This window comes from Mesoplodon mirus (assembly GCF_964341445.2).
Source record: "Mesoplodon mirus genome assembly, chromosome: 18".
Classification (NCBI taxonomy): Eukaryota; Metazoa; Chordata; class Mammalia; order Artiodactyla; family Ziphiidae; genus Mesoplodon; species Mesoplodon mirus.
Window position 1 is genome coordinate 30,054,264 of NC_138994.1, and position 23,253 is coordinate 30,077,516.

The 23,253-nt window shown below is 54.3% G+C and overlaps 1 protein-coding gene across 1 annotated transcript; it reads left to right on the forward strand.

Annotated features, from left to right (window-relative positions):
• Nucleotides 1-5,996: 5,996 nt before the first annotated feature.
• LOC309793696 (forkhead box protein J1-like) lies at nucleotides 5,997-8,951 on the forward strand (the record flags this gene model as incomplete). Its single annotated transcript, XM_082604387.1, has 2 exons — nucleotides 5,997-6,494; nucleotides 8,184-8,951. The coding sequence occupies 2 exons, from the start codon at nucleotides 5,997-5,999 to the stop codon at nucleotides 8,949-8,951; spliced, it is 1,266 nt and encodes a 421-aa protein (XP_082460513.1).
• Between the last annotated feature and the right edge of the window lie 14,302 nt (nucleotides 8,952-23,253).

Here is a 23,253-nt window from a genome sequence, read left to right on the forward strand (position 1 = left end):
AGCACTAGGGAAGGGGACTCTCCCTGAGCCTGGGGTGGTGGCATACAGATCCACCTCCTCTCCCGGCAGGTAGTATTCAGAGTGTGGTGTTACCTGAGATGAAGGAGATGTAGGTAAACAGTCGCCACAGTGGCCAGGAACCCTAAGAGGAAGCCATTGTCTTCACCCTTTCTGGAGGGTCTGTCTTCTCCCAGGAAGAGGCTCAGAGAGATTCCTCAAGGCCTTGGTTCCATAACCAAGACATAGCCGGGTGAGAAGTGGCCCTTCACTCCTGTTTCTCAGACAGTTCCTGCTCTCTCCCCCATCCCCGCACCTCTTTGCCCTCATTTAGCTCTTTGGCGAGCAGAAATATCCCATCCAAAAGGGCTGGGATCAGGGAACAGGGCACAGAGCCTGGTCGGGGAACAGGACAGCCGCCCCAGTCATCATCTGGAGATGGTCATGTTGTTAGCAGTTGACCCACAGAGAATATGACGGGGCCTGGTTTCTCACACAAGGACACAGACTAACCGGAGGCCTGGGGTTCCTTCCTGCCACACTCAAGTCGGAGCTCACCTATGAGCTCACTTCCGGGTGGTGTGGTGATCCCAGCCTTCTCACAGAGCCCTTTTTCCTTCTCCTCCCCAGTCCCATCCTACCAGAGGCCATGCCAACGCTGGGGCGTCTCCTGGGCACGGATCCACACACGTTAAGCCATCTCACCTGGGGAAGGTTTTTGTCCTGTTCACCTGACCTTGGCATGCTGCTTGCTCACTGTGCTTTAGGATCTGCACACCTAGTGTGTGTAAATATGTGTGTACTGTTGTGCCATCTGTGTACCCCTCACTCCCTGGAGTACACTCATGGGCACACTACAGTGGGGACGTCAAGGATGCAATATTTATGGACTGCTGCATGATTCTTAAAAATGAATAAAACTGTTCACGAGGGAAGAAGAGGTGTTAACTGCGCAGTTGGCTTATTTGTGAAAGTTGCTGTCCGACTTTCTCCAGCACGCTTTTAATACTTTGACTCAATAACAACTCACACTGCAGAAATATAGAAGATCATGAGAGATTACTACAAGAAACTCTATGCCAAGAAAATGGACAACCTGGAAGAAATGGACAAATTCTTAGAAATGCACAACCTGCCAAGACTGAATCAGGAAGAAATAGAAAATATGAATAGACCAATCACAAGCACTGAAATGGAAACTGTGATTAAAAATCTTCCAACAAACAGAAGCCCAGGACCAGATGGCTTCACAGGCGAATTCTATCAGACATTTAGAGAAGAGCTAACACCTATCCTTCTCAAACTCTTCCAAAATATAGCAGAGGGAGGAGCACTCCGAAACTCATTCTACGAGGCCACCATCACCTTGATACCAAAACCAGGCAAGGATGTCACAAAGAAAGAAAACTACAGGCCAATATCACTGATGAACATAGATGCAAAAATCCTCAACAAAATACTAGCAAACAGAATCCAACAGCACATTAAAAGGATCATACACCATGCTCAAGTGGGGTTTATTCCAGGAATGCAAGGATTCTTCAATATACGCAAATCAATCAATGTGATACACCATGTTAACAAATTGAAGGAGAAAAACCATATGATCATCTCAATAGATGCAGAGAAAGCTTTCGACAAAATTCAACACCCATTTATGATAAAAACCCTGCAGAAAGTAGGCATACAGGGAACTTTCCTCAAGATAATAAAGGCCATAAATGACAAACCCACAGCCAACATTGTCCTCAATGGTGAAAAACTGAAACCATTTCCACTAAGATCAGGAACAAGACAAGGTGGCCCACTCTCACCACTCTTATTCAACTTAGTTTTGGAAGTTTTAGAAACAGCAATCAGAGAAGAAAAGGAAATAAAAGGAATCCAAATTGGAAAAGAAGAAGTAAAGCTGTCACTGTTTGCAGATGACATGATACTATACATAGAGAATCCTAAAGATGCTACCAGAAAACTACTAGAGCTAATCAATGAATTTGGAAAAGTAGCAGGATACAAAATTAATGCACAGAAATCTCTGGCATTCCTGTACACGAATGATGAAGAATCTGAAAGTGAAATCAAGAAAACACCCCCATTTACCATTGCAACAAAAAGAATAAAATACCTAGGAATAAACCTACCTAAGGAGACAAAAGACCTGTATGCAGAAAATTATAAGACACTGATGAAAGAAATTAAAGATGATACAAATAGATGGAGAGATATACCATGCTCCTGGATTGGAAGAATCGATATTGTGAAAATGACTCTACTACCCAAAGCAATCTACAGGTTCAATGCAATCCCTATCAAACTACCACTGGCATTTTTCACAGAACTAGAACAAAAAAATTCAAACTTTGTTTGGAAAAACAAAAGACTCCGAATAGCCAAAGCAATCTTGAGAACGAAAAACGGAGCTGGAGGAATCAGGCTCCCTGACTTCAGACTACACTACAAAGCTATAGTAAGCAAGACAGTGTTTTACTGGCACAAAAACAGAAAGATAGATCAATGGAACAGGATAGAAAGCCCAGAGATAAACCCACACCCATATGGTCAACTTATCTTTGATCAAGGAGGCAGGAATGTACAGTGGAGAAAGGACAGCCTCTTCAATAAGTGGTGCTGGGAAAACTGGACAGGGACATGTAAAAGTATGAGATTAGATCATTCCCTGACACCATACACAAAAATAAGCTCAAAATGGATTAAAGACCTAAATGTAAGGCCAGAAGCTATCAAACTCTTAGAGGAAAACATAGGCAGAACACTCTATGACATAAATCACAGCAAGATCCTTTTGGACCCACCTCCTAGAGAAATAGAAATAAAAACAAAGATAAACAAATGGGACCTAATGAAACTGCAAAGCTTTTGCACAGCAAAGGAAACCATAAACAAGACCAAAAGACAACCCTCAGAATGGGAGAAAATATTTGCAAATGAAGCAACTGACAAAGGATTAATCTCCAAAATTTAAAAACAGCTCATGCAGCTCAATAGCAAAAAAACAAACAACCCAATCCAAAAATGGGCAGAAGACTTAAATAGGCATTTCTCCAAAGAAGATATACAGACTGCCAACAAACACATGAAAGAATGCTCAGCATCATTAATCATTAGAGAAATGCAAATCAAAACTACAATGAGATATCATCTCACACCAGTCAGAATGGCCATCATCAAGAAATCTAGAAACAATAAATGCTGGAGAGGGTGTGGAGAAAAGGGAACACTCTTGCACTGCTGGTGGGAATGTGAATTGGTACAGCCACTATGGAGAACAGTATGGAGGTTCCTTAAAAGACTAAAAATCGAACTACCATATGACCCAGCAATCCCACTACTAGGCATATACCCTGAGAAAACCATAATTCAAAAAGAGGCATGTACCAAAATGTTCATTGCAGCTCTATTCACAATAGCCCGGAGATGGAAGCAACCTAAGTGTCCATCATCGGATGAATGGATAAAGAAGATGTGGCACATATATACAATGGAATATTACTCAGCCATAAAAAGAAACGAAACTGAGCTATTTGTAATGAGGTGGATAGACCTAGAGTCTGTCATACACCGTGAAGTAAGTCAGAAAGAGAAAGACAAATACCGTATGCTAACACATATATATGGAATTTTAAAAAATGTCATGAATAACCTAGGGGTAAAACAGGAATAAAGACACAGACCTACTTGAGAATGGACTTGAGGATATGGGGAGGGGGAAGGGTAAGTTGTGACAAAGCGAAAGAGAGGCATGGACATATATACACTACCAAACGTAAGGTAGATAGATAGTGGGAAGCAGCCGCAGAGCACAGGGAGATCAGCTCGGTGCTTTGTGACCGCCTGGAGGGGTGGGATGGGGAGGGTGGGAGGGAGGGAGATGCCTGAGGGAAGGGATGTGGGAACAGATGTATATGTATGACTGATTCACTTTGTTATAAAGCAGAAACTAATAAAAATAAAATAAAAATAAAAACAATAAATACTTGGGAAGAAAAAAAAAAAAACTTTGACTCAAGACAAGCTGGACATGGAGGAGTGAGAGAGGGCAAGGGGTAGAGGGAAAGACATGTTTCTGGGTGGGAGCTGGTGTACCATCCCCCGGGCACAGCTCCTGCCCAGAGGCCTGATAAGGAGCCCTCACCTCCACCCACCCCCTTCAACCAGAGAACTTCCAACTGCAGCTCCTCAATAACTGAAGAGCAGGAAAGCTGGTGACGGGAGGGAGGCTGGGGGAGGGGAGGAGGAAGGACCACAGTCCACCGTTAGTCCGTCACTTAAAGGCTGGTGAAATGAATGGGGCAAATGACCCCAGTCAAAGAATTTGGCAAGTCCACGGCTTTCCTGGGTTTCACCCAGCGGCTCTGTTTCCTCGGCTATCTGGAAAGGAGGGAGAGCACTTCCGAAGAAGCCTCTGGAATGTCAGCTTCTGGGAATCTTGCTGAGGACGGGGCGGGGAGGGAGCGCTTACCGGGAAACACTGGATTACCCTAGCCGCCTTGGGGTGCCTGCGACCGGGGCTGCGGTTTCTGCGGACCTGAGTGGCAGGTGGCATCGGAGAGTCAGACCTGCTTGCGGGCACCAAGACGACACTCGGTCGGGAGACCGGGACAGGCCGCAGAAACGTGAGGAAGGGCCACTCGCAGCCCAGAGGAGAGGAAAGGAAAGCCCCAAGCATGCACCCAGCCCTGGCCCCCGCGCCACGGGCTGCGTCCCAGGAGCCGTCGCCACCTCTGAGCAGCCCAGATGGGAAGGGGGTGGGGCGGAGGACGGTTCCCGCGGCGAACTGCTCGCCGAGGGCCCCGGGGCCTCTGCGGGAGCGCCGAGCCGCGCGCCTCTCCGAGCCCTGCGCGGGGCCGTCGGGCGGGAATGCGCGGAGCCGGGACGCGGTGGCGGGTAGGGGGCTGGGTCGCGCGCGGGAGAGGGCGGCAGGAGGGAGTTGGAAGAGAGTTACCGCGTGAGAGAGCCGTTAAGAGCCCGCGGTCTCTTTGGAGATGCCCTGGCCAATGGCAGAAGCGGAAGCTGTTTATATGGGCGGGGCGTCGCCACGGCAGCAGGAGACGCCTTGCGAGCGGCTACTGAGTGCCGGTCCCCGGCCGCTGGCTTTCAGAGAGGCGCCGTCGGGCGTGAGTGGCGACGAGGATTGCTGGCTGGGCCCTCGAGCTGGGAGCAGAGAGCCGCGGTGAGGGTGGGCGGTGGGAGGAATTTCTTTGAGAAGCTTCCTTTGGCCCGGGCTGCGCTCTGAGCCAGGTAAGGGACGGGGAGGGCTGCAGGCCGTGGGAAGGGAGGGCGTCAGTACCAGCCCGCTCTCCCATCCGTCCCCGACGGAAGTGGTGGGCCCGGGGACTGACATCAGAGGCGTTTGGGGGACACTCACTTCCCGCCCCCTTATAACTCTCTGTATTGTTTCCTTCCTTCCCCTTGAGCCCCATCCTAATATCCCTTTTCAAAGATCAGACGACCTCCCCCGCCCCCCGACCCGTCGTACTGCCCTCCTGGACTCTCTCGCCCCATTTCCATTGGTTGTGGACGGAGAGAGGGGGGTTAATTCCCCGCTTTGAGGGAGAAACGGGTGGCCTCGCATGCCCCTACACTATTCCCTCGTTGGGCTAATTAAGTCTCCTCTAAAAGATCCAAGAGGAAAAGAGCGAGGCGAACCCCGTGTGGGTCGGACTCCCGGGCACACCTTCTGTTTCCCAGACGTCGGCAGTAAAAGATCCTCCCCAGCTGCAGGAAGGATTTTAGTAAGAGCCTCCCCCCTCGCCCACACTCTCCCCTCGGGGGTGGGGAAAGAGGGCTCAGTTCCCGCTCTGGTCCCCGCAGGCACCACATTCCGTTTGGAGGAGGCTACCCCCGGATCGCGGGATGGAAGCCCGCTTCCGGGAGGCTGCGTAACTGAAGCCGCGGGAGTCAGCGGGCCGGAGAGCTCGGCGGCCACCCTCGGCTCGGCTCGTGGATGTTGACAGCCCCCTCGGAGAGTCGCCGCAGATATGGCGGAGAGCTGGCTACACGTCTCGGGAGCAGGGGCAGCGGAGGAGGCCGGACCGGAAGGCGGCCTGGAGGAGTCCAACGCCCTGAATGACAGCCTGACCAGCCTGCAGTGGCTGCAGGAATTCTCCATTCTCAACGCCGAGCTCCCCGCCCTGCCTTCGGGGGACACCGACCCCCACGGCTCCCACGAGCTGGCAGGCTCGGCCGAGCCGGGGTCTCCCCTGGCGGCGGACCCCGCCTGCCTGGGGCAGCCGCACACACCCGGCAAGCCCACGTCCTCCTGCACGCCGCGGAGCGCCCCCTCGGGGCTGCAGGCCTCGCCTCCCGACGACGTGGACTACGCCACCAACCCGCACGTGAAGCCGCCCTACTCGTATGCCACGCTCATCTGCATGGCCATGCAGGCCAGCAAGGCCACCAAGATCACCCTGTCGGCCATCTACAAGTGGATCACGGACAACTTCTGTTACTTCCGCCACGCTGATCCCACCTGGCAGGTAGGGAGGCACTCCCTCCCTCCCTCCCCATGCCCGCGCGGACTGGACTCACATCCCAGATCCGCAGGCCAAGTAGGCGCGGTACGGCCAGGGCCCCGAGAGAGGAAGGCCGTCCAGGAAGGACCTCAAGGGAGCCCAGTGCTTGGACTGCTGCCCCTTTGACTTCAGAGATGGAGGAGGGAGGATGTTCAGAGGGCTGCAGGGGTGCCGACATAGAGGTTCAAGTGGAAAGAACTTGTGACTCGTCCGGCAGGCTCAGCCCAAAGACCAGGGCTGAACTATGCGTGGACACAGCCCCCCAGGGTAGGTTGATGGACTGAGGGACACATTTTTGTCCCAAGTCCTGGAATTCCTTGACACTACCCTCCTCAAGGTCAGTTTGTCAGGGCCTGACTGGAGGCAGAGCATCGTTCCTGCCAGACTCTGCATCCCGCCTGCTTTCAGTTGGCTGGAGGGGCTCTGGGAGGGGAGAGGGGCGTGCTGCAGGGTGTGAAGGCCATCTGTGTCCCAGTGGAAGGGCTACGGGGCCTTCCGAAAGCTGCTGTGCCAGCCCCCACCCCAAGCCCTCCCTAGTTTCCTGCCTACACTCCTCCCCCTCTTCTCATCAACCTCCCTGGGGGGACAATTACCTCAGCCACGTGCTTTCCACAGGGGCTCTTTCCTCCCACACTGGCTTCATGTTCCAAGTCTCCGGAACCTGGCACAGAGCAGCCAAGGGGCCCAGACCACCATGTAAACCTCCCAGTCTTGCCAGGGGGCACTACTCACCTGCCGGCCCCACCCACCAGGCCCCAGACCCCTGTGCCCCAGCGTGGTTTGGACTGTGCACCCAGGCGTGAACAAGGCAGGATGGTGATTCAGGCTGGGCCCTCAAGGCCCTGAGCCTCTTCGACCATCAGGATCAGGGGCTACGTGGGGACAGAGACCCTGAGGATGCACAGATCCTTCCCTGTGGCACAGGTCACAGGATCAGAGTTCCTGTGATCACAGCTAGTCCACGATTGCTTGGGCCCTGACCCTGGGGCAGGTACCATTTGTAACCTTGGTGAGAAAGCAGAGACCCTCCACTACCCCCCACCCTACCCCAAGCCTGAGAGGCCCCAGGAATGAGCGCTATGCTCTTGGCTGGGTAATAATCAACTGAGGCCTCAGAGCCTGGGGTGGGAGGAGGGGGACATGGTGGGTGAGGGCCCAGGCCAGCAGCCGGCTCTAGAAACAAGGAAAGTCATCAGATCCTCCCACACTTCATCCCCCCCCCCACAGACACACACCCTCACACCCACTCACTCATTTCACAAACAGAGAAGGCCAGCCAGGCCCGGGCAGAGGGAGATGGCCGTCCAGGACCTGGGGGAGCCAAGGCCTTTGACCAGAGGCCGCAAGCAGCGGGGTAAGGGAGGGAGGGCAGGACAGGCTGGCACTGAGAGCCACCCTGCGGCTCAGGGCTCGTATGACCGAGCAGGCAGATATCCTGGCCAAAGGGAACAAAAGCCCCCGACAGCACTCCCAGCTCCTGGTGCCCCGTGGCTGGTGTCCCAGAGCTTCCCGCTCGGAGCAGCGCCTCTGTCTCCCCTGCCCCCATCGGAGAGAAGGTGGTGGTGGGACTGGCAGTGGCGCTAGGAGCCCCCCATCACTGACCCCACCCACTCTCCCAGCTGTCTTCCTTCTCTCCTACCTCCCTGTGTCCAGAACTCCATCCGCCACAACCTGTCCCTGAAGAAGGGCTTCATCAAGGTGCCTCGGGAGAAGGACGAGCCAGGCAAGGGGGGCTTCTGGCGCATCGACCCCCAGTACGCCGAGCGGCTGCTGAGTGGGGCCTTGAAGAAGCGGCGGCTGCCCCCAGTCCACATCCACCCGGCCTTTGCCCGCCAGGCCGCGCCAGAGCCCAGCGCCGCCCCATGGGCCGGGCCACTGACCGTGAGCACCGAGGCCCAGCAGCTGCTGCGGGAGTTCGAGGAGGCCACTGGGGAAGCGGGCTGGGGTGCTGGCGAGGGCAGGCTGGGGCGTAAGCGTCAACAGCCGCTGCCCAAGCAGGAGGCCAAGGTCCCGCGGCCCTCCAGCCCCCTGCTGCTGACCCAGGAGGAGCAGGGTGAGCTGGAACCCCTCAAGGGCAACTTTGACTGGGAGGCCATCTTGGACGCTGGCACGCTGGACGGGGAGCTGGGCACGCTGGAGACCTCGGAGCTGATCCCGCCGCTGAGCCCTGCCTCACACGGGGACGTGGACCTCACCATCCATGGCCACCACATCGACTGCCCTGTTACCTGGGGGCCTCCAGCGGAGCAGGCTACCGACAGCCTGGACTTTGATGAGACCTTCCTGGCCACATCCTTCCTGGAGCACCCCTGGGACGAGAGCACCCGTAGCTCCCTGCCCCCCGAGCCCCTCTTTGAGGCCGGGGATGCCACACTGGCCTCTGACCTGCATGACTGGGCCAGCCTGGGCGCCTTCTTGTAAGAAGCCAGGCCCTGCCCCACCTCCAGACAGCACCGAAGTCTGGGCCCAGACTGCCCCCCTCCCCGCCAGTGCAGGCCCATGGACACCCTACCGCCCAGGCAGGGGCTGGGCCAGCTCACCCCACCAGGCCACACGGCCCCCAGCCCAGGCCATCCTCAGATTCTAGTCCAGCAGGCTGAGAATTGGGGCCCAGGACCCAAATTGCTGCCTCCGCTCCCCAGCCCCCCATACACACAGTGTTTCATTGATCCACTTCTTCCCTGCCCCAGAGACACGCTAAGGGCCCTGCACTATGAGAGCTGCGGCTTGGAGGGGCCCTGGCCAAGCTGGAAACATCAGTGCAGGGTCCGCCCCAGAACACCTTAGCTTCCAAGCTTCTCTCTCTCCTGCTCTCCTCCCCAGGTCTCTATCCAGAGCAAGTTCCCAGGTACAACCAATGCTGATTAGGTGACTGCAAATGAACACCCAAGAGGCCTCTCCTGGCAGTCTGTGAGGAGGAGCTAGGCGGAGGGGGGAAGAGAGAGGAGACAGAAAGGAGGCCGGGGTGCCGGGTGGAGCCAGGAGATTTTCTAAGGCCTCTGGGATCTTCTGGCTTCATCCCTAGAGGTGGGGCAGAGGGTATGTGTCCCTAATCTTTGAGCCCAACTTGAGGCTGAGAGCAGCGGGGAGATGGGGATCTGGGGGTTAGGGGCTGGGGCAGCCAAGCTGCGGAGGGAAAGGGGACAGACAGACTAATGTAGTGAGTGTAGCTAGAGCTGAGGCTTAACTGGGAGGGACGCAGTGCTTGCTAGAACCACTGGGACCAGGAATGGGGGGATGGCCCCGTGCCCTTGCTTGCACTCCTGCAGGGGAGTGTCTTGCTCCACCATAAACGCCCTGGGCTGCATCCCACATCCACTCTCCTAACCCATCGGGCAATTTAACCTTTTTCATAGAAAGTGATTTACAATAAAAACATTTTTAAAAGTAAAGTTTTAAAAAGTCTCAAAATGGACCTGCTTGCAACTTTCTCTGGGGAAAAGCATGGGCCAGTTTTGGGGAGGCCACGGCCCAAGGGGGAATGGCTGGGAGGAAGATGGGGGGCACCAAAGGCCTGCAGAGTGTCCCCTGATGCACTCCTCAGGATCTCTGGGTGCCCAGAGAGAAAGGGGCTGAGAGGCGGCCCTCGGGGGTCCCCTGCAGCCAGGGCCTCGGCACCTCTCTATGTGCAATGGGGAGACTGTACCCACAGCCCCGAGGAGCAGGCGGCAAAGGAGGCACAGCCCCCTCCCTGGCCCTGGGGACTCACTCACAAAGGCCGTTCTTGCCCAGGGCTCGGCTCACGTTCCCCACCTCGCCCAAGTTGAGGGCCTGCCCAGACTCACCTGCGGTCCTCGCCTGGGCCTGTCTCCAGCTCCTCCCTCCCTTGGTCCCTTCCTGAAGGGACAGGGTGTGAGGTCAGAGGGCCCCAGCCCCTGGGGCCCCACTTGCCACCCTGGGGTTCATTCACCCCGCCCAGGGCCTTCCCTCCAATGCAGGTTGGGGCTGAGGGAGGCCATCAGGGCAGACGGAAGACGGGGTGCCTAGACCCTACAGCTCCAGCCTGTGAGGAATCAACGTACCAGAGTTCTGATGGGGAAACTGAGGCACAGCAAATATGTGACACTCAGCAGGCACCTTTCCACCCCCTCACCCCAGCTTTGCCTGGAACCCATCTCTCCCCCGAGCCTGCACCTGGCCCCGCCAGCACGCCCTTGTGGTGCACAGCCCCTTCCCCCAGCACTCACGTGCACGTGCGCACAGACACACACACACACACACAAACGGGCACTGTCCTACACAATCCTGCCCAGCCTCCACGGGCCCCTTTCTCCTGAAGCCCCTTTCTTTCCTTGCACTGGAGGCTGGCTCCAGGACAACCTGGCATTCCCCCGCCAACTTGCTGCTTTCCCTTGCTAATTACTCAAAATATTTCCGAAGGGTGCGCACACTGCAGGGCCAGGCGGGTTGGGGCCTTACAGAGCTCAGGAGGCAGCCCATCCCCTTCCCACCGCTTGCTGAGGAGGCTGCCCCAACCTCCCTCTGAGACTCCCTTCACCCCCTAAGCAACGACTCCCTCCCTCTCCCCACCACCCTCCGGCCTTCCTGCCCACGCTCCCCAGCACTGGGGGAACATGGGGGCTCCAGCCTCTCCACTGGTCCCCAGGCTCAGCCTCCAGCCCCCGCCAAAAGGGGTACACCCTGGATTGACAGGTGGGGCCGGTCACTGTCCCTCCTCCTCACCCTCTGCCTGGGCCCATGCTGGGGGAAGAGGGGCAAGGTCAGGGGCTGGCAGAACTGCCTGCCAGGTAAGAAAAGGCTGAAGAAGCTTCTGGCTGCCAGGAAGAATCCCCAGGAGCTCCTGAAAATCCCTATGCTTGGGACTAGCGTCTCTGGGGCTGGGACCCAAACACTGGCACTTTTAAGGGTCCATGGATGCTGCCAACGAGCAGCCAAAGCTAAGAGGGGGCTCCGAAGCGGCCACAACACAGGGCTTCACACACCCTTTCAGCAGGCAGCGTTTGGGGGTTGGCGGTGGAGGGGGCGGGAAGCGTGAGTGGATCCTGTCCCTCCTATTCATCCCTGCCCCGGCCCTTGGCTGGGTGGCTTTTTGAAAAAACGTTCAGTGACTCCGTATTTATTTAGAGATTCGATGTAATCCCAGTCAATATATATTTTGCGCCCTTAACAGTAAGTTGCAGACAGGCTGCCCCATTAGCACTAGATACTTTAGTGTGTGTTTCCTTAGAACAAGGACACGCCTCCATAATCCCAGTACCACCATCACAATCAGGAAATGAACACTGACCTGGTAATCCCATGTAACCGCAGACCCCCTTCACGTCTTGCAGATCACCCCAGTAATGCTCCTCTCCATTCCAACATCCCAATCCAGGACCCCATGTTGCACTGAGTTGTCCTTTCTCTTTTGCCCTGTGTGGCTTTGAGCCCATGACTCAAGCTCTCTGGGCAGGTTTCGCATTTCCTTTGATCTCCACTTTTGAGGTGAGAAGCCCTTCAGCCACTTCACCCTCAGGTGTGGTACAGTCCCTTCCCGAAGCAAGAAGCTAGCTTTCTGTCTCCTCACTTTCCACCTCTTCCCTATCCTCCCTCCCCCATGTATCACCAGCCAGGAAAGGGATGAGGGGCAATGTTCAGGAACTCAGTCTTCGGAGACCTTCCCCGTCTGCCCTCGGGACAGGCCACCCTCAGCTCCAGTGATGGGAAGGCCCCCGGGATGGGATTCCATGCTGGCCTGAAGCAAATGCGCCAGGCCTCATGAAGAGTTGAGCTGAGGGCAGGAAACACTCTTCTCCCCGCCTCTGCCCCCCTCAACATACTGGGGACCCAGACTTGAAGAAGGAAGGTCATGTCCATGGTGTCCTCCCAGATCAGCACCGACACCGTCTCCTCCATGTCCGGCTCCTACATCGCCCCTGGCACGGAAGAGGACGGGGAGGCTCTCCCCTGCCCCCGGGCCGCCAGCAGGACCCCCTCAGAAGAAGGAGACGTAAGAGAGGAGCATGGGATCGCCCTCGCCGCTCTGCTCTGCTCTGTACTCGAGTCCCAAGGAGCTCAGTCCAGGGCCTGCCAGGGAGATCGGCAAAGCCCCCCAGTGCTCGGGAGGGGAGCCCTGGAAAACACGGTACCGGGTTGTTGAATCACAGACTCCCTCAGATGTGATCTTCCATGTGGCACCACTTCTGTCCTGAGGACTTGGTTTGCGTTTGCTGCCAGGCGAGCTGGGTAGGAGAGCCGGTGGCATCTGCACCTTGACTTTTGTTGCTCCTTTGCAGGTGACGCCAGCGGCGTCTCCAGACTGCAACTTTGCGGGCCTCGTCGCCACCGCTGAAGAGCAGGATGCAGAGGTAAGAGCAAGGTGGACGCTGGTGTCCCTCCCCGGTCAGAGGGACTGCCGGCGCTGGCACAGGGTGCAAATAGGATGGGGGCTCTTCTGGAAGAAGCCTTCCAAGGTGGTGCACTTGGATCTGTTAGAGGCAGGGTGCAGAGCAGAGGGACTGTCCGGTTAGCAGAGGGCGCTGGTCTCAGCGTAATAGGCGTGGGGTGAGTTCCAGAGGGAAGTCTTCCAGGCCAGACCCTTGAGAGGGTGTTTGTCCTCCAATTCACTTAGTATTTACCTGGCACAGGCATCTCACATCTTCCTGGCACTGGGGGACACAAAGACCGAGTGACATGGCTTTTGCCTGCCCACACCCCCAATCCACCCATCCCACCCATCCCGGAGCTCCATCTGATGGAGGAATCAGAGTTATAACTCAGCGTGAGAAGTGCTCTGACGGAGGTGTGCCTGAAGTATATGGAATGCCCAGCTCCCAGTGGGGACTCTACAACTTTCTCTTGAGCCAGATGTTCTCAAAGGAGTATCTGGATGGGATTGGGGATCCTAAAGGGTTCCTGAAAGTTTTATGATCTCACGGTTTGCTTTTTCATTTGACAACTTTGATTTCCACCTGAGAGAAACAGTGTGAGCTAAACTATAACCAAGGCTAATCCTGACAGTCCCAGGGTCCCTCTGTAAGGTGCCTCAGACCTGGTCCCTCTGGAACGTGCCTCAGACCTGGTCCCTACGGGCCGATCCTGCCTCGCCAAGCAAAATCTGCCTCTGCTGGGCCTCCCAGCCATCTCACACAGACAGGAAATGTATGGATACCAGGAGGGTGATTAGTTCTGTCTTCTGACAATCAGTAGGCTCATTTCACTGCTTTATGTGCCTTCCTTCTGTCCTAGGGAAATGAGGTTCTAGAAGAAGAGGACGGATCACCCACACAAGAAGATGGTAAAAGACCTGGTCTTTTGCTCCCTTTTATTATATTTCTCTCCCGGGTATTCTCTGAAGGGTACAGAAAGGGGCACTGGTGTGACTTGGTGGCACTGCTCAAGGGTGTGGCTTTGGGGAAAGGTTGTCTTCTTGATGGAATATCAAAGCAAGCAGGGTATCTGAGGACCTCAGCAGCCTTCCTGGCTCTTTCTGGGCCTCTGAGCCAAGGCTGCAGAAGGTACATGGAGTTCTCCATCTACGTTGAGTAGATCCTGAAGCTTCTTGGGCAACTGCCATCCCCTTCCTTCCTGCTTCAGCTTCTCAGCTGAGTCTCACAGAACTGCTCTAGCAGCCCCAAAGTTCAGCTGCAGCAGGAGAACAGCTTCCTCCCCTTGGGGGAACCGACTGTTAGGCAGTAGGTTTTCCTGCTTTAGTGAAGAAAACGGCTGATGTTACAGTAGCAGAAGGATCACAGCCCTGGCGGCACAGCAAAGGTGAGGGGAAGAGACGTTAGCAGCTCAGCGTACACTAGTGTTTGTAGGCTATTGGAACGATTCTCTTTACCATCATTCAGGCCTCAAGTAGATATTTTTTTTAATTGGAAGAGTTGGTTTACAATGTTGTGTTAGTTTCTGCTGTACAGCAACGTGAATCAACTATACATATACATATATCCACTCTGTTTTTAGATTCTTTGCCCATATAGGCCATTACAGGGTACTGAGTAGAGTCCCCTGTGCTCTACAGCAGGTCCTTATTAGTTATCTATTTTATATATAGTAGTGTGTATATGTCAATCCCAATCTCCCAATGTATCCCTCCCCTCCCTTGCCCCCCGCCATAACCATAAGTTTGTTTTCTACACCTGTGACTCTATTTCTGTTTTGTAAATAAGGTCAATCATATCTTCAGTCGGAAGAATTTGGTTTCTAGTAAGCCGAGAAGCGAAGGAACGACCTACATATAGAGCAAGGAAGTGGCGGGGGGGGAGGGTAGGCGAGCTGGGAATCCCACCTGGGATTGTAGGACCAGGCGTCCCAGGAACCGGTGTCTGTTCCCTCTGCTCCTCTGAGGTGCCTCCACAGAAGGGCAACCTCCAGAGCAAACCTGGATCCCAGCCTGGATGCAGATGTCATGCTAGTCGCTTCTGCTTTGGCCATGGCAGTTGCTTGGGGGGTTGTGTGGTGTGCAGTGTGTGTGCATGTGCACATGACCACTCTCTCCTGGCCAAGTAGTGCCGGAGGAGGGGTGGTCGCCCAGGCTGTGCCTCTGCCGCACGTGCACGCCAACCAAGCCGGAGTTGGGCGCTACCTCTCCTCGGTTGATGTCTTCAGGGCGCAAGGCTCTGAGTTCTCCATTGTGATTGTCGTCCCCAGTAGAATATTTGCTTCTAAAAGGCACAGGGCAGTACGTGGTTTCCGCCTGACATTCCATATGTGGTTTCCACCTGACATGCTGTACACAGTAGATGTATGTTTCTTCCTCTCCCTTTCACCAAGGAAAAAAAAACCGGGTGGGGGCTTGAAAAAATAACATCTAAAATTGTCCCCTTCCCATCTTACACGACTGTAGGTTTCTGGTCAGCCCCTTAAAACATCTTCAGAATAGAAAATTAAGTCTCAAAGAAAATAAATCATAATTTTGCAAGCAATGCGATTCTTTGATTTGAGGTGCAAAATTACGGGATCAAAGAGCTTTAATTGCCATTTTATGTATTAGTCATTTCGCAGAGCCTTGTGGTCATAAACACACCTCACGTGCACCGACAGACACAGGCCTGAGCCCGGGGTCACTTCCCCCGTGGCTCTCCTAGCTCTTCCAGCCTGGCTTAGGCTCTGCTCTGGGCCCGGGTCTGCGTGTCCGAATCCCACAGACCTCCCCAGGGTCTGATTTCCCTGGAACGAAGGCTGGAAAGGGGCCAGTTAAGGAAACAGAGCAGAACAGAGCGAGAACACAAACGTACCCACGCAGTTTCCTTTATTGTCCTCTCTCCCCACTTAATTATTGTCTTTTTTTTAACATATGATTTGATGTTTTTTGTCTCCATCCTTAAGATTTTTATTTTAAGGACAGCAAAGCAGAGAAAAACACAGCCAGGTCCTCTCTAACTGCCTTAACTCCGTTAGAGGCCAAAGGACATTCGCATTTCTAGGTATGGAGTGTGACAATAACAATGACTTTGACATCGCCAGCATGAAAGCACTGGACAATAAGCTGTGCTCTGCGGTCTGCTTAGCCGGTGAGTGGCAGTCTGCTGAACATGAACTTGGTGGGAGACGCTCCCCTGCTCGCACCCCTGCTCTCACCCTGGGACACCCATCTCCTGCCCTGCAGTTCCTGCAAGAAGGCATGGGCTTTGCTAAGGTGCTGGGAGCCAGTTGCTGAAAGGAAGTGAGGCAGCCTTGGGAGAGTCCTTGGGCAAAGAGCGACTCTGCTCTAAGCGAATCTATTTGGGCATGGAGAAAGGCACAAAAATACCTCCAAAGCCTTCCGATTTGACCTGACCATGCCCACTCCATCATGATCTTGCAGATCCCATGGCAGGGGGCCTGGTCTTGTTTCCATCAACAGGCAGTTTAAGGCAGACACGGCCTCTGTGATAAGGTCTTGGAAAGAGAGCCTGAGCCCTTGAAAAGGGAACCTGTAGCCACTCAAAGGAGAGTGTTTAGTTAGGATCAGAGAGGAATTTCAATGCCAGCATTTTATAGACTAGCTCTGTGACCCAGTGAGCCCTGGGCTACCACCAGTTGCCTTGTGCTCCCTAGATTTGGATCCCAAAGGAACAATCAGGGGTCGAGGGTAACTCTTCTCCCTGGAGCCCTAACTCTATAAATTCAATCAGGGCCATCAACGTGCCCCTTATTCCTTCTCATGACACTAAACTGAATCCAGGATGAGTTCTCAGGAGGAGCCCACCTGTCAGTCACACTCTGGGCACTGATGTCTCTCTGCTCCATGCTCACCAAGGGCTTCACCAACCATGGCTCTAAAGCCACGTCTTGCCTGGTGGACTAGGTCCAAATTTCCCCTCCTTGGTTCACAGCAGAGACTGCCTTCATGTTGCGTGGTTTGTAATCTCTTAAACATGCCCTGGACATGTTTAAGCTTCAGGACAGCCAGGTCCCGTCATGGCTCCATTGCTTTACTCTCTTTGCAACATGGTTACAGGTGCTGGAGGGACACAAACTCCTGTGGTTGCCACTCTCCATCAGCTTGCAGAAGACCCATGTACTCACCCCTCTGGCCCCATGCAGGCTTGTGGTGGAGGAAGCCGTAATCCCCAGAGACGCCTCCCACAGCCTTCCCAGGGGCTCTCCGGTCCCTTCCCACTTAGCGTTGACCCAGCCAGGCTTGGGCCAGAGTGGCTGAGGTCCAGGGTACACTTCACTTCCTGCCTTCCCACTCTTTACCTGGCTTCTGTCTGTCCATTTGTTTCTCATGTCTTTTTGCCAAATGTACGTCTGTCTGTCCAGTTTGTTTATTTTGAAACTCATTTAGGTTACCCAGACTTCGTGTGAAAGTTCATGTTCACCCACACCCAACCCCAAGCTTGCTGGGCGCACGCACATCCGAGGGGCCCTCGCTGAGGCTTCCGTTCCTAACTGGCAAGAGCCTGTATTTAATATGCTGAAATTTTCCAGGAAAAATAAATATTTGTGAGACTAGATTAATCCCTGTTCCACAAAAGCGGAGATGCTTCTGTGGCAAAGGTTACAGGCAGGATTTGTTTTGGTCACTAGTTGGGGAAGATGCCATCTCTGCCCTCACTCCGCCCTGAGTCTGTGGCAGCTGTGCCGGCCAGCCGCTCACTGGGCTTCAAGAGAGGAATCTAGGCTCCTGCCTCCCCGCAGTGGCTCCCCACCAACCCCCGTGTTTGGCAGAGAGAGCTCCTGGGAATTGTTTTAGCCGCCCATGCTGGTGGAAACTGACCCCAGGCCTTGTGCTTCCTCCTCTCCCTAACTCCTTCGGGCCAACCTGCTGGTGGATGTTTATTCCACTCTGGGATTGCGGCAGGAGAGCGAGGCCTGGAAGGAAAACAATGCCTGGGCTTCTTTACGGTGATCTCGGGAGCCAGCCATTCTCAGATTAAACTGGCTTCACCGTTCAGGCCAGACATGAAACCGAATGACAGTGGCGCCTGCCGGGAGAGGGAGTTGAGGGTCGCATCGTAGCCTCACCCTGAGGTCTCAAGGGCTCTTACGAGAGAAGGAAAGTGCATCTGCTCTCTTGGTAAAATGTTTCTCGGGTTCTGCTGTTAGCGTCACACTGGTAGTAAAGAGCTGGGGAACTCTCTGGAAGAATCTGTCAGGTTAATGTCAGGTTAATGACAGGAGCATCCACTGTGGTAGGTCCCATGGAATCAACAGACCTCACCACGCTCAGCTGTAAGTTCAAAGTTCCTTCCTATGACTGAGGTGCCTCAGGCTGGCTTGGCCATCAGGACAGCTTCTCAGGCACTTGGTCTCCCTCTCCACACTGTTTCCCTCCCCACACGGATGCCACTCGCCTCACGGAGCGCCCACAAGGAGGGAGCCCGGGGAGCACCCCATGGTCCACCCTCCCCAGGCCCACAGGTGCTCTGCCAGGAGCCCCAGCTCGCGGCAAGGATGGCTCAGGTCCCCATCCTCGCTGCTCTCATCACCCTTGTGGGAGTGATGTTGAGAAAGCACCTGTGTCATTCCAGCACCTCTTCCGCTAAGAAGCCTGTGGGTCTTCTTTGGCCCCGAGACCAAGGTGGGGGGGCGATGGTATGTTCTGAGATTGTTCTGCAAGGTTCTCAAAGGGAGGAAATCTGAGTTGACCATTGTAGGTGATGAGCTGACTATAATCGCGAGGCCATGCTCGGTAGACGGGGCCCCAAGGAACCTGATGGAGTATCACACAGGCGTCAGGATAGTGGCCAGGGGACCAGTGACAATTCTGTGAAAAGGCTCTGGGTGGTGTGATGGGAAAAAGCAAAGATAATTTGAGTTTATTAGTGGAAATACAAATGTTTTTGTTTTGTTTTGTTTTGTTTTTTGTGGTACGCGTGCCTCCCACTGTTGTGGCCTCTAGCATTGCGGAGCACAGGCTCCGGACGCGCAGGCTCAGCGGCCATGGCTCACGGGCCCAGCCGCTCCGTGGCATTTGGGATTTTCCCGGACCAGGGCACAAACCCTTGTCCTCTGCATCGGCAGGGAGACTCTCAACCACTGCGCCATCAGGGAAGCCCGATACAGATGTTTTTAAATGATGGCATTGGACAGGAGTGGGCATACCGATGAAATCTAAAAGTACTTATGGAGGGAATTCCCTGGCCGCCCAGTGGTTAGGACTCAGCACTTTCACTTCAGTGGCCTGGTTCAATCCCTGGTCGGAGAACTAAGATCTTCCAAGCCACTGCGCAGCCAAAAAAAGAAAAGTACTTATGGAGACCTGAAATAACCCAAGACTAAGACGCCACTAGGAAGGGTTATGCTTCGCAGATACTAAGGAAAAATCGGAATTAACTTTCTCTTTTCTTGGAGAGAAACTCTACAAGATGGTGGAACTGTTACAGATCTTAAATTTAATTAGTGGCTGGGTAGAGGCAGGAAAGAGGTGTGTGGAATCCCCCTAGATGTGCTCCCCAAATCTGCCTCTAGAGGTGTCTTCACTCCCCCGTTTCTGAGCCTGAGGAGGGAATTAAGTGGGAACCACCTTTCTCTACCTCCCGGGAAGGATTTTGAATCTCCAGGCTCCCTTTTCTGGCTGAGGGCTGGACAGAATGGTAGCACTCGCTCAGGAAGTCCTCCTGCGCCTTCCAGGCTTACCTTCTGCATCCAGGATGCACGGAGCAGCAGGGTTTCGCCGAGGGTCTGGCAGAAGCCTTTTTAGAGGAAAGAGCACCACCGACTGTACCAAGAAGCTGGGGAGATCAGAGACTTCAGGTCTGAGTCTTCAGGCTGTTTCAGAAGGAGCCACTTTTCAGCCCTGGCTCAGAATCTGGACCGGTGGTGTTTGTAGCAAGGACTCAAGAATTCAGAGCCAGGCAGCCTGGCAGCCAGTGGTGGTGGCGGCGAGGCTGCGGCAGTGTTTTGATTTCACTTTGTTTCTGTGTGTGCGTGCGTGTGTGTGTGTGTGTGTGTGTGTGTCTTCTCTCCTGTTTACCATTTGCTTTTGGTCTTTCGTACCAAACAGCCGCAGTTCCGGAGTCCTGCCCATTAAACACAGAGGAATATGTATGAGATCTACCAAATTATATAAAATGAAGGAACAACTTATTTCATCTGGGGGTTCCTAACTGAAAAGGGCAATCTTGCCTGCTCTTCATCCTGTCACCCTTAGAGCGGTAAAGCACTGTGGACCCATGTGCCGGACTCCGGTAACCCCAGGGAGTACAGATCCCCGCATTCCGTCTGGCTGTGAGAGATACCTAAACATTTCCTGTCCCACTCACTCCCCTTCCCCTGGGGTCCACCTCCACAAGACTCTTATTAGAGCCTTAGGGCGGATTAGCACACCAGGACATTTATGGGTATACACAATTTATACCCGCTGAATCCTAGTGTTTCTGCCATTAAAGGGTTTCGTGTCTTGGGCTGGCCTAACCTGAAGCTGACCCCAGACATTTGTGAGTGGCCTCCCTCAAATGTGACGCAGTGAGCCTCACGCCCACCCTCCAGGGTCAGCCGGCTCCATCCACGAACTGAGCCCTCTGAAGGGCATGGCTCTCGGCTCTGCCCTGGAGGAGATCACCGTGTGCTGGAGGATCCAGCAATTTCCACACAGCATGAGAAACGGGGTGGTGGTACGGGCCAGTGGGGGAGCACTTCGGAGCACGCTGGACCCCATCTGGCTTCAGGGGGCGCCTTCTGGGGGCAGGTGCTGGAAGAGGCAGCTCAGCAGTCCTCGGCCAGAGAATGGAAGGCTTTCCCCCAACTCAGGGGGTTAGGGCTTCATCCTCTCCCTTCACAATGGCCATCTCGCTGCACTGGGGGGAATGAATCAGATGGAGTCATTCTGTGGGCTGGGAGGACGACTTGGGGGAGATGAGTGTAGCCTGAACAAGGCCTGGGGGGCGGATGGTTTTCGCGCACATTCTGTGAGTCAGGCGCCCTGCTCACCACTCTTCCATGTCACCTCGCTTAGTCTCACGGCATCCCTGGGGTGTAAGTACTTGTCTCCCATCTGATGGATGGGAAAACCAGGGCTCCAAGTACAGTGACCTGCCCAAGGTCACACAGTCAGTACGTTACAAGCTGGGGCTGTATCCCGGTTTTCTGACTACAGATTTAGACCTTACTAGAGCTTGAACAAGCAGGAGGTCAGGATGGATTGGATACAGAGCATGAAGGAGAGAGAAGCACCAAGAGTGGGTTTCCAGCATGGGCAGCGGGTGCTTCTCGTGCAGGAACTGCAGGACAAGGGGGGAAGATGATGAGTTTCGTGGATGGTACCCGGGGGACCCCAAAGCTCTGGAGCTAATGTCTCCTGGGGTTGGTGGCACCAGCTGATAGCAACTCTCGGTGGGCTGTTCGGGTGCAGAAGGAGAGGAACAGCTGTCACTCTGTTCTCTGCCATGCCATTTGGTCCCTGGCACCCTGCTGGGCAGCCAGTCCCTTCCTGCCCCACCCTGGCCCCCACAGCAAACACTAACTCTGAGCCCAAATTAACACACTCTTCTCCCTCCCCTTCACCTCCTCCTGCTCTCGTGAAAGTCTCAGCCAGACTCAGTTTCTTTTCCTGGTCCGCTGTAACACTTAGGCAAACTTCAAGACCAAATAAAGATACAAAGGTGGATCCTACGGCAAGCTCACAAAACAAGGACCATCCTGCATGTCCCTCCATCAGTGGGCCACAGTGGCCATGACTGTCCCTCGCCCAGTGGACGCCACTGCTCCCAAGTTTCACGTGCTGTGGTTTGCACCCTGTGGGAGTTCCAGCTAATGCGCATCTTGCCAGCTTTCGTGCCAAACTCCCGGACTGTCCTGCCAGAGACACCATCTGCACCAAACCAAAGGTCCGGTAACCTTCCTTTCCTCTTCTCAGGTGCCTGGCAGGCTGACGACAACGTGGTCAGTCGTCGGAACACGCAGCGCAGACGCCCATCTTCTGGCAGCCTGGAGGACCCCGAGAACAGGCTCTGCGTGTGGGATCCTTTGGCCATCTGAGAGCCTTAGCCCCTGTACCAGGGCTCTCCTCCCGTTCTCACATCCCATCCTGGCCTCATGGCACCACTGACCTCCTGGGCATCCTCAGCCAGACACACGGAGACTTTTTAGACCCACGTGAAAGCTGGATGCTGAGGGCACCTGACCCTTCTCCCAGACTCATCTTCTTCCGCAACCGTGATCCTTCCCCTCTCAGAAGGGACTGGAAACCTCTTTTCTCCTTGTGGGCTAAAGCCACTCGAACTGCAGCTCATGAGACCCTTTGCAGAGGGTCTCTGGAATGTTTCCACTGTATCTTGATCTTCAGGTGGAGCTGTGGTCTACAGACTGGTTATTTCTTTTGTATCTTTTTTTTTTTTTCTCCTTAGGAGTTAGACCAAGAAGACTCAAGAGTTTGGGTGACTTCATTACAAACACCCATCTAGCATTTTCTAGTCTCTGGGACATCATAACCAATCTGAAACCTGCAGTTTGGGGTGGCGTTGGGGGATGACTCCTGTGAGAAGGGAAAGCCATATTGCACTGTAAGTGGGGTTTCCCTCAAAATGCATTAGGAGCTCCTCTCTCAAGGACAAGAAGCAGTGGCAACCACCAGAAGGTTGGTTGGGAAAACAGTTCTTGCTTCTGGTAGCAGAGGCTATGCCTCGTGTGTCTGCTTAGGAAGGAGGCCTTGAATCTGAGAACCCCTCAGTTACATGATGACCTACCGGGGAGTTCTTTATGATCAGGTGCACTCAGGAAGGCCTGGGGCTCCATCCTAAGGTGACACTGCAAAGGCATTTTTGACCCCCTCGATGTACCAGGCACTTGTTAGGGACTGTCGTATATTATCACGTTTCATCACTACCGCCCTGTCAGGTGGCATTCTTACCCCTGCTGCCCCCGTCTCCACCCCGCTTTTCTGAAAGAGTTGAAGAAAGAAGCTGAGAGAGGGGTGGACCGGTGGTTCTCATTTGGTGCCCAGGAACCCCAAAGGAGGTTGGGGGAAGGGCTGAGCTGGGGTCAGTGGTGGTCTGGGAGGCTCCCCATCCCACCGGTTTTCCTCCCCTGTCCTCCAGATCAGCTGAGCCTGATGGGGGGAGCCGGAGGTACTGCCTTCCATAGGCTCATCAGAGATTTAGAGATATTGTTCAAATCACATGTCCACCCCACCCCAGTGCAGTGTAAGCATATAAATAACAGTCTGAAACAGCAAGACCGTAAGCTGTTGGCTGTTCGTCTCTCAACACTAGTGTTATCAATGGATTCCTCATAGCTCTCTGATAGATGCATTGTCTGCTGGCTTTTGGAAGAGGTGGTTAGTTAGTGGAGCATGAGATTGAGAAGCAAAGTGGGATCCAACAGTTTGTGAGGCTGAGATGTGACAGAGCCC